Raw genomic sequence first — 11,874 nt, forward strand, 5'->3', positions numbered from 1 at the left:
TCTATCATACGTTATTTATCTACATTCTATGCTACAATATCACTAGATTTTTGGTAGTACTTTTTTAGATTAATCCATACGACCTTGTTTAATTATAAATTAACTAAAAAGATTTTGTTCGAAAAATTAAATTAAACAATTATTATTGTTGAAGCCGTTTTTGAGAGAGATATCCTTAAGGATTTAGTAGGATTTAGGATTAAGGTAAAAATGGTAATAATTTCAAAATCTAAAAGTCTTAAATTTAGCACTTACTTACAACGAAAATAAAACTATAACTTTCTACGAGAAATTATTTTGCACTTGATTTAGAATCTAGGAAAATATAATTTTAAAAATGTTGGTATGGTGTCAGAGAACAAATTATCTACTCGTTCATCCATCAATAAACAACTTAACATTTTTTTTACACGTATTTTATAACTACTATAAAATGTTTTTGGTCTTATTTTCATTTTGATTACTTTCGAAATCTTCAAATAACCTGAGAAATAATAGTTCTTATTGAAAAAAGTATTGAACATTTTAACTATTCATTTTGGGAAGTAAAACGGTTAAGTTAAATTTAAATTTTATATCCAAAAATATAAGGTCTGTGACATTTCAACCTCTAAGAATTTCCAGATCCTCTGTCACTGATCTAAAATTCTTTTTACTCGGAATGAGACCGACAAATTGAAAACTAAATTGAGCCACCAACTCGGACTTAACATTCAAGTACTAAGTCTATTAAGCCAAAACATTATTATATTACGTTACGAGCCCCAAGGTTTTTGAAAGTAATATAGTATTCAAATCGTACACTGCTTCTCCTACATACTTCAATGCATTACAATTACATTACAATTACAATTTACTGATTTAGTTTTTTGTTTGTTGTTTTTGTATTACCAAATAATTTTTTGTAAGCACCTTGATTCAGTGTATTCACTTCGGGCATAGTACGAGTGTGTCGTTGTTGACCCATAATAATCGGCCCCAGGTAATTGATTTATTTGCGATAGATTCCCAGTCGATGGTCCTCCGCTAAGGTCGTAGCTTCTCTTGCTAACTTGTTGTTGGTGCTGCGACTCGTTCATGGTTGAGTTCATAGAAGTTGACGACATATTGGCCGCCATAGACCCAGGTGGCATAAAATGTCGTTGATAATCGCTTGGATGTGGAATGTATTGATGATGTTGAGAAGTATACCTAAATTGGTTTTGTTTTCAAGGAATTTATGTTTTTCAATCCTAATTTATGATTTTGGAACATTATAAATTTTGGAAAAATTTAAATCTTTATATTTCTCAAGCTTTTACAGTTTTAGGTGTAAGTAATAAGTATGTATAAAATAAACTTAATTCTATTATATTTATACGTTATATTTTCACGTTTTTATTGTTATTGTGATGAGCTCAAATGAAACAATAGATTTTTGAATAGAAATGTTTTGATGAATTTAAGAAACACAGGAAATGGTTAGAACATAATAATTAACTAAAAAGACCAACGCGGTGTCCACTCAAAACAAATTTTGTGCATTTAAAAACTGTTGGTATTTTAAGCAATTCGGTTTTTAGAACTCGATTTTAGATATGTGAAGATAGTTTTTAAGTAAATAAAATTTGGGTAATTTGTATGAACATTTTAATAAATGTTTAACCATAAAAATTAAACTTAAGATCCATTCAAAGACTAATTTATAATTAAAAATTCAAAAGACTAATTTATAATTAAAAGCTCATCTAAAATTCTTGTTTGTCCCAAACGGTTTATGATTTTTCTTAACAGTACAATAGAACGTACAAATTTAACTTCTGGTTCCTAGCTTTCTAATGAAAGTGAATATTCCTCAGACTAGAAATAAAAATCCTTAAGTTGGATCAGTTGAACGTATTAAAGAATTGTGAGGATAACCCAACGAAAATCATTATTTATAAAAAAAAACTTTAATGAACCGAGAATCAAACAGATTTATATGTCATTGAAAAATAGACTATTTTACCTTTAAATTCATTTAAAAACAAACTTCACATATAAATTAAGAAATAATTTGTATTACTGCAACCAAAATAAACCCTTTTGAGGTCTTTTAAATTAAATAATTAATCTACAGCCACAACTACCACTGTATTAATATGTGTTTTTTTTAGTTATCGAAAACTGTGAAAATGTACAAAGCTATTTTTGAAATAATTGTCAGCATTTAAATATAAAACTCACCGATCTTTTTCGTTATTTGCTGAGCTTCGACCTGAATGAACCGATTCCCTGCCATTGTTTGTTATTGATTCGGGGGCTGGCGCATGGCCGTAGTACTTTTTGTACCATTCGGAATACGCCTGTGGATTTGTACGTACCATCTGTTCATAGTAGTAAGCTGCATAAGGATCGTATCCATATCCAGAATATCCACTGTACATGCTATGGCCAGCATAGCGAGGATCTTTTTCGCGAATCCTCGAATCCTTTTCAATATCACTTTCACGAGCATTACGACTGCTCACCTTGCGATAGTCATCATAATCGTTTCGAGGCTTTTCGCGGCTTTCCTTGTGGCGACGAGAATCACGATCTTCCCGGTATTCCCTATCTGTTCGACGTCTGTCCCCATCTGTACGAGGTCCTCCGCGTCTCTCGTGGCCTTCTCGGGCCTCATATTTTCGATATCTCCGGTATTCTTCGTATGCTTCACGGTCAAGACGCTCACCTCTCTCGGGGCGCTCTCCACCTCTTCGACGTTCGTGACGTGTGGAGCTTTCCGTTTCGTATTTTGAATCCGCATCATAACGGCCGCTAGCGTATCGACCACCTTGTTTACCCTCACGATCGCGGTAGAATTTCTCTTTATATCTAATTTCACGGTCATCACCCCTGTAACGTTCCCGGTCGCGTTCACCGACAGCTTCTCTCTCGCGTTTATCGCGTCTTTTGCGCTCTTTGCTATCCCTTTCCCTATCGCGTTCGCTACGTACGCTGCCCTCTCGATATCTCCGCCGCTCTCTATCACTAGAAAAGTCCGATTCTTCGCTTTCGTATCGGTTTTCTTTCGATTCATGACCAGAACGTCTTTTTTTACTTTCCGTGTCAGCACCTCCACGCCGAGATTTGTTGTAATGACGATCACGTTGATCACTTTCGTCATTTCCAGTGGATATATTGGAAAGATCTTTTAAATTAGTTTCCTGAGACATGCTTGACCCAGCTTCTTGATTCTTCTTTTGACTCCCTTGGACCTGACGATCGAGGCTGTTGGCTCCATCAAGTGCCTCATCCCGAACATTTTGCACTGGGCTAACCGGACGATGCTGATGGGAATTATGGTGCTGAGACACTGGCAAAGGTTGCGGTGGCTGATGTTGATCTTCAATATTTTCTCCATCTAATTCAAGTTCTCTCTGCTCCACTTGAACGGGAGGAACTGGTGGTGGTGTTGAAGAACCAATTTCCAGACCGGTAACAACTCGCTGTTCCAGAATGTCGCTTTCTCCCGGCACTAAATATAAGTTTCGATCCGCTGTTATATCTATCTGATTTGGCAAGGCGTTGCTTGGATTGTTATCGGAGGATGACAAAAAATTAGATCGTATTTGCTGTGTTGGGTCAGTATCCTCTCCATCCGCTTGCCGCTCTATATTAAGACTGCTATCGTTTTCCGTACCAGGTATCTGGCGCGCCTCATTCTCTGGCTGACCTAAAACTAATCTTGACAGCCCTGGAGGCGGGAAATCATCCGACTCGTTATATTGCTCTTGGGCTGAAATATTGAAAGCAGTGCCAACATTGTCGCCACCAATTTCTGACAGATGGCTCGTCTGAAGGTATTCGTTGCGATCGTTGTTGGGAGCGATTTCTTGATTCTCATGCAGAATTTCCGAATTATCAGGAGCAATTACCTCGTGATTCTCTACCGAAGGATTTGCGAAATCTTCGGGTGGTGGTGGTGGGGATGCATAAAATAGACCTGACGGAGATGCCACATTAGTCGGTGGTGCAACGAGTCCAGCTCTGTGGTGTTGGGGTAATCCAGTCCGTTTAAATGGATTATTTGAGGCCGTGGAAGACGATGAAGCGCTACTAAGTGTAGGAGGTGGCAGTGTTGTTGGATTGGATGCAGGTGTTGGCACCGTTGCAACTGTACTAGGCTGAAGTTCAGGTCGATTTTTAAAAGCATGTGGTGGAGTTGTTGGTCCAATTGAGTTAACAGCGTCATTCAATGTGCCAGGAGGGCTAGCAAATTGACGTGGTGGTTTGGGAACAGGCTTAGCTTGCGAAACATAGACTGGACTCGGTATGTTATTGTTTACCTGTGTGTTGTCTGGTAAACTTGTTACGTCATTAAGAGGAAGATTCGTTGGTTTAACTAGAACATTCGACTCAATTATAGGTTGTGCAGGAATTGATGACAATGCAGGTTGAACTATAGGGTTTATTTGCTGTGGTAGAGATGGAGGAACGATTGCTTCAATATTGGCTGTTGGTTGAGCATCGCTAATCTCACTTCGTCCTTGTAACGGAAGTTTTTTAGAATTTTGCTGTAGGTCATCAGAAATTAAATTATTATTTTGTGGGGTTGATTCTTCAGTTTGCCCCCATTGCCAATTATCATTGGATTCTACGCGAAAACTGTCATCAATAGAAGTTGTATTGGTTTGCAAATTCCCTGTCATAGAAGGAGCAACGGGAAGTGATTGCATCGCCTGTTGCTGTGGTTCTTGTATATATTGTTGCTGTGCTGCTTGAAGTAGCTGATGCTGTTGTTGTGGTTGTTGTTGCTGTTGTTGGGGTTGTTGTTGCTGTTTTTGTGGTTGTTGTTGGGGCTGTTGTTGTAGTTGTTGTTGTGGTTGTTGTTGCTGTTGTTGTTGCTGTTGATGTTGTTGATGTTGTTGATGTTGTTGATGTTGAAGATTGTTTTCATTCCAATCCCAATCACCCCACCCGTCATTAGAAGTATTAGTTTTATTATCGAAATAATCTGTTGCTTCCTGCACATTATCCATTTGCTGTGTACTTTGACGTGAATAGCTAACAGGAACTGCAGGAACCAAAGGAGCCACTGGCGCCACTGGTACGCTGATTGGCGGTTCAACAGGATGTTGTTGTTGTTGTTGTTGTTGTTGCTGCTGTTGAATACTTTGCGATTGGAACTGCTGAGGAAGTGGATAAGAGGGTTGCAAGACAGGGTACTGCTGTTGCGATTGAAAGTTGTTTTGATTCAGAAAATATCCTGAAGTAGGCAAAGCTGATTGAGATTGTCGTGGCATTGAAGATGTCTGAAACTCTTGCTGACTCCAATTATTATTTTGCTGTTGCTGTTGGTGTTGATGAGGCGTAGTCGCCGAAGTATTTTCTTGCTGTTGAAATGCATTGCCTATTGGATTTGGAGCCCAATTGGTTGGTGGAGGTTGCTGAGCTGGTTGCATGAGTTGTTGATGGTTAAAGTTTGACTTCCAAACCGGCTGCAAAATAAATTTGATTAATATTATTTTAAAATAAGTTTTTACATTTTATTTGGGATACATATTTTAAATAACAAACAAGAAATAAAAAAGTCTTGCGACCCAGAATTGTAATTTCTCACTCGCGATTGTATTTAAATTAGTCATCGTCATTCAGTTGGGAACATTATATTCATTGAACACAAAAAGTGTCAAAAATATATGAAGTTTCAAAAGATTAATGGAAATATGTATATTGATGGAAAATGATGTCAAATCAGAAGTGATTCCAGAATATTAAGTCCTTTCATGGGCATTGATATACATATGTACTATATAATCATTTGTCATTTTTCCGAACAAAACAATGTTCTTAAGCTTTATATGGAGCATATCAAAAGAATATTTAGGTCCTCAGACTACAAAGTTCGTATTCCCTTTTTGGGATATAGGTTATCAATGCAAAATAATGAAAACATAATTTCTGTTCAGTTAAGTATGAAAACGTAGAAACCAGTTCTCACAATATCAATTGGATAAGTGTTGAGCTAGGTAGAAATGGCGATCTCAAGGCAACCTAGCCTTAGATCAAATTAGCGCTGTAGTGCGCCGTTTTGATACCAAAAACTCGTTTGACCTGTGATAGAAAGGGAAGCCATTTTGTCGCATTGAGAAAAAAGATTAGGTCTCTAATCTTTATCTCAGATAGCTCATCAAGTTCGTGAAAGAATGCTTTTCTAAAGTATTTCGTTCTAGTGTTTGCCAAAGCAGGACATTTGCAGAGGAAATGGATTATCGTTTCACTTTCACTTTCTCTTTGGTCACTACAACTACGGAAAAAGGTGTTGTAGCAGATACCCAACTTTTCTGCATCAACTCCTATAGGCCAATGTCCGGTACAAACCGCAACAATCCTGGCTATGTCTTGCCTTGGCCTGCATAGAAGATCCTTTGTACGGGTTTTATTATAGGTGGGCCATATCTTCCTAGAAGTGTTGAGCTAAGTCTTTAAAGTAAAGTTAGAAACACGATTATCACACATTTAACATGTTGATTGTATCACGTTCGTGGTTTTGTCATAACATCATTTTCTATAAGAGGTTTCATGGGTGCCCAGATTGTTTTTTTCATTAAAAAAGTTATAAGAACTGTGGAAGAAATCTAAAAGTAATTAAAAGATTGAAATAAGATTTCCAAGATTCTTCATATTTGCATCATGTTTTTGACTTAAGAAGAACGATATTTGAAATAATTTCTGTCTGCAGAGTAGCTATTTCAAAAAATGGTAATTATAAACTTGTTGAATTAAGAAATTTAATCTATAAATTATAATACTGTTAAGAAAAATATAATCAGAGTTAAAAACAGAGTTATTAACAGATAAAGAAAATATTTATAAAAAGTGTTCATGCAATTATTTAGGGTAATATCTTTGTTCGTTGGATTTTTTAAAACTAAAAATTCATACACCGACATGCAAAATCTGTATATTCTTATTTTTTATTAAAACAATCTCAAAATTTAAACTCTTCTTTTATTATATACCTACATTTCTTAAAAGAAATGAATAAATAAAAATTAATCCAGACAATAAGCTAATATCGAAGAATTGGGAGTTTAATAAAAATAGAAATCAACAAAATAAAAATAATGACCGAATAAAATACTTTGTGCGAGGAAGGTTTGACTAAAACTAAAATATTTATGTTTAACCTAAACTCCCATGTTCTACTATTTCCTCTAAAAAACGGTCATATAAGAGCTCATGTTATGCTTAAGCTACGTAAGTTATAAGACATACTTTTGGTTATACTTTTGCCCGACAACCGATTAGCGCCCCTTAAACTTTCAGTGTAAATTCAAATAACTCGGATCGATTAATAAGTATAATGCTCAATATTTGTTTTCTTTCTCTAAAAAAAACCCTTGAGTTCTGGAAATGAACCGTTATTTTGTTTTGCTTTCTTGTGCGACAGCTGATTAGCACCTCTACGCTTTTCTAAATGAAGCCGAAAGCGCCAAAATAAAGGCTTATAGTGAGTGTGGTCAATCAATCCATCAAAATTAAAAAATTTAACAGCAGCCGCGAAGTTATTTTCTCATTCTACGAAATGAGCATAGCTATAGAAGAAAAATGAAGAACCGGCCATCTTCTTCCATTACAGCACCTGACAAGCGAATTATTTTGAGGTAATTCATTCACACGGCTCTGCAGCCAAGATTAAAGAAAAAACCGGTGTGAAAACATGCGTGCGGACTGTGGAAAGAATTATTTCCAATGCTGAACATTTAAAGCGTCATAAAATAAAAAAAAACACCTCCTAACCAACTTCGAAAGATGCAGCGCCTCCATTTCTGCAGAGCGTATATGTCCTGGACAAAGAAGTGGCAGCTTGTTGTCTTTTCAGAGGAGAACAAATTTAATTTTGACGGTCCCGATGGTTAGGCTTACTACTTTCATGATCTTCGAAAGGAAGAGCATATTTTAGATCGGCTGCACAGCTGTGCTAATGATGTGTAGGTATGGGGAGCTGTAACGGACTATGGCATATTTGAATTGCAATTTCTTACTCGTCGTATGAATGCCACAGCATACTGAACCGGAACTCATTGAAGGAATAAAAAGTGCCTGGCAGACTGTTTCTCTGCACTATATAAAGAAATTATATGATTCTTTACCCAACAGGAAATACAAGGTCATAGTTAACCGTGGTGATACAACACATTATTAATTTTTGTAGGCATGAGTGGTAAATGTAAGGAATACAAATTTAAACAAAAAATTTAAAGTATTCTCTGCCCATTTTCTTATGTTATTTGGCATTTTCAAGTGAGGGTTCTAATCAAATGTCCGGAAAAAAAAGATGTTTTTTTTATTAAATTCTTTTAACTTCTGTTAAAATGTTATTAATTGAGATCGTAACGAAACTTAAATTTCTTTTCGAGTTAATTTCAAATATTTTATTTGATTTGCTGATATTAATCTCCAAAGACAGGAAGCATAGGGGGCGCTTATCGGTTGTCGGGCAGTGTACATATTATAACCGATATAAGCTCTAACTGATTTTTTATTATATATCGGATATGGTTTTAAAAAGCTCGAAAAAAATCATAAAACTAGACTACTTGCGTTTTTCCTCTTTAAATTAATTGTGTATATTATCAGTCTTATTTAAAAACGCTGTATAGAGCCTACATAAAGTTATGTTATCTCTATAATGCCTCTAAACGCAAAAATGCTATTTATAAAACTTATACAAGGTTGCATAGTCCCATAATAAGCTAAACGCGTTTTGAGGTTGAATAGAGCCTACATAAGGAAATTATTGTTATTATTATTTCGTAAATGTCATTTTGATTTCTCTCCTCTCTTTTTGAAATTAAAATAAAAACAATAATGCCTCTCGAGTTTAGCTCGTGAGCCGAAGAAACGAAGAATCTAAAAAAAATATAGATTTTCGAAAGAGAATATCATACAAATAATTGGAATTATTTTGTTATATTTTAGTTGCTATGACAACTAGCAGATTTTATAGTACTTTTGGCACTTTTTTTGATATAAGCATTGTATAACTAAAATTTATAGCAGATTTTTTTATAAATAGGAATTTTTGCAACGTTACATAGAGCCTACATAAATCCTTATTCACTGTATAACTATTCATCTGTTTAGCGAATTCTATTAAATAAGACTGTATATTTCATAAAACAATTTCTAAAACAGTGCTACGCAGTAATCATCACATCTCCACCGCCGGTACTATATTTATTATTAAATTTTTATTTTTACACCAACATATTTTCAGTGTTGAATTTTTAGGTTAATAAACTTAAGACATGCAGATCGAGAATTTTATTAAAAATCCTATAACTAACGGTACTTTTGATGATGTATTGAATGTAATCCCAGGTTTTAAAATTTGATTTGTTATTTGAAACTATCTAAAAACACGACTTTTTGGAATAATTCTATTTATTAAGTAAAAATTTCCCAGGAATTAAACAAAATTTTACAATATTTCAAATCAACAAAACTCCAAAACTTTTAAGCTCATAGTCGTTTTTTTTTTTTTGGTAAACAATCATTAAGTGTTTCATAGTTATACTCTTATTTTCAGTGTCCCAAATTTATTCAATGAAACTCTTAATTAATTCACTAAAAAGCACCCAAACAATTTGTTTTTGTTCCGAAATTCCAGTTTTGATTTTAAGCTTCTCTTGATGATGGTTGCTTAATTGGGACTCTCACTTTTCAACTGTATTCAAATTATTTCGAATGTTGGAAACGCAGAGTTACGTATATATGTATGTATGCGAAATAGACGCTCTCACTTTTGCACTGTGTGTTTCATATTTAAGTGGGAATAAGGCAAAAGGTCCGTGGTATCATTGTACATGTACCTTATGTCTGCGCATTCGATAAAGAAACCACGGTTAAAATCATACATGCAAAGTATCCATCGACATTATAATCAGATCAAAGTGCAGATGGACCTTATGTCCGCTTGAAAAGGCAAACCGTCCTTATGGACACCATTTCATCTTTTCAAATAGACTTAGTGATACATTTGCCTGTGTTTTCTGATATAAGGTGCTAATCAACATAATATGTTATGTTTTATAATTAAAAAAAATGTATTATTTCGAAATAATGTGAAGTTGAATTTATAAAATTTTGTGCAAGCTCTACATTAGAACCCTTGACTATAGGATACCAGTTTTATGGCATTTTCATGGACGTTTTGTCTCACTAAACATATGGACCTATATCTTGATGCTTTGATTTTGATCTTTTATTTTATTACATTAATTTGGTTAAGAAAATTACTAAATATATGTTGCAAGCAATATCCAGTTATTGAACTTTTTAACACCAATCGATAGAATTACAAAAAGTGTTAGCAAATTTATTTGCATCTAAAGATCTGGTTCCATTCTGTTTGCTGGCAATGTGAACCAGTTAGTCTATTTAATACACAACTAGCAATTTAAGGAAGGACAAACCAGATTCGGTTTCTTTGAATTACATAACTATAAAAAGTAATATATTAGTAAATAGGTACTTGGATTTTATTATGCAAAACGACTAAAAGCAACAACTACTTCCTGAACTATCAGGTACAACAACTACGAAACTATAACACATTTACCTGTGAGCCAAAGGGTCCCGCAATACCATGATCACCAGAACTACCAGCACCAACACCCACCTGCTGCGGTGGTGCCTGCTGTAGTGGCGGCGGCGGTACCAATGAAGGTGGTGGTTGTTTAGCCATATTCACCGGCTGGCGATTAGGGGCCCACGACATGTCCCTCACTTTTCTCAATTAAATAGAATAATCGATATTTTCCAGCCTTAATTTCAAATTTCAGTTCAATAATTTATAAACACTCGTACTCAACTAAATTTACCCCACTAGTCTGGTCAAAAAATTACCTATCTAGCATTTTACAACAATCTCAACAAACTGGAACCCATAATTATTTTATTTTTTATTCGTTGATTGTGCAAGCTAATCGCAAAGTAACTTTTTTAATTAAATATGCTGTGATGTGAGAGTTTACGTGGATGTTTTCGTTTGGTCATTTGCTGATGGAAATGAATTTAGTTCGTGCAAAAATCTACTTTTCCATTAGATTTTTCTTTTATTTTTGTGCCCCAAAACACAGCACACTCATAGTAGATGATGAATTAGATCAAGAAAATTCACCCTACTCGATAAAAATTGGAAATTTTCACAAAAAGTTAAACGGCAGAATTTTTAGTGAATACGAAAACGAATAGTGAAAAAACACTGGGACTGGTGCCACTGCCAAGTTGACAGATTTAAAGTAGTTGTCTCTGTCTAATCATCGGATGGTTGCGTTGCGAGTGCGAACTTTTTTGTTGTCTTTTGTGTGTTACCAAAAACAACATTACAACAAGCAACTGTTATACCCGCACCGCGCCAGCACCAGAGTATAGGGTTTTCTTTTTCAAGCACGAGAGCCAGGCGAGTCGGCAGGTTTCCAACACAATATTTTTAAATGAAAACAAGTTCTTTTTGGATAACTTTCACCAAGGACCAAAGGGAAAAACACAGATTATTTACCTATATCTCCACAGACATACAATTTAAATAAAGCACAGACAATTCGTACTTATTTCGTTGGTAATTAGTTTAAGTTTCAAAAGGTTGAGAAATTTTACGATAATTTATCTTAATTTTTGGCTTTTTTAGAATCAAAAAACAAAAAGATTAAACTGCAAAACTTCAGTCACGGAATTTTTACTGCCAACTTGGAACTTAACTTTCGTTTTTTTTTTAAAATTTCTTTCTGTCTGTCATCATCTGTCATAAAGAAGCGGAAGGGCAGTTATTTGGATTGCAGTAAGAGCAGGATGGCAGTATGGAATTGTAATTAGCAGCACTGCACAGGGATGTAACGAAATGGACGAAATTAAAGTTGAGTT

The 11,874-nt window shown here is 34.9% G+C and overlaps 1 protein-coding gene across 4 annotated transcripts in view; it reads right to left on the reverse strand.

Moving 5' to 3' along the window:
* Window positions 1–11,667, reverse strand: part of LOC129948017 (uncharacterized) — a 28,450-nt gene extending 16,783 nt beyond the window's left edge. For 2 of the 4 annotated variants that reach the window (XM_056058826.1, XM_056058823.1), the window contains exons 1-3: window positions 10,571–11,217; window positions 2,206–5,441; window positions 913–1,191 (exon numbers count right to left, since the gene is read on the reverse strand). In XM_056058826.1, the coding sequence (XP_055914801.1) occupies window positions 913–1,191; window positions 2,206–5,441; window positions 10,571–10,729 (3,674 nt within the window). In that variant the 5' untranslated portion in view covers window positions 10,730–11,217. Of the gene's footprint in view, window positions 1–912; window positions 1,192–2,205; window positions 5,442–10,570; window positions 11,218–11,512 lie in introns of those variants that run through there. The other 2 variants (XM_056058824.1, XM_056058825.1) reach the window with 2 other exon arrangements.
* Between the last annotated feature and the right edge of the window lie 207 nt (window positions 11,668–11,874).

This window comes from Eupeodes corollae, chromosome 2 (genome assembly GCF_945859685.1).
Source record: "Eupeodes corollae chromosome 2, idEupCoro1.1, whole genome shotgun sequence".
NCBI classification, from domain to species: domain Eukaryota; kingdom Metazoa; phylum Arthropoda; class Insecta; order Diptera; family Syrphidae; genus Eupeodes; species Eupeodes corollae.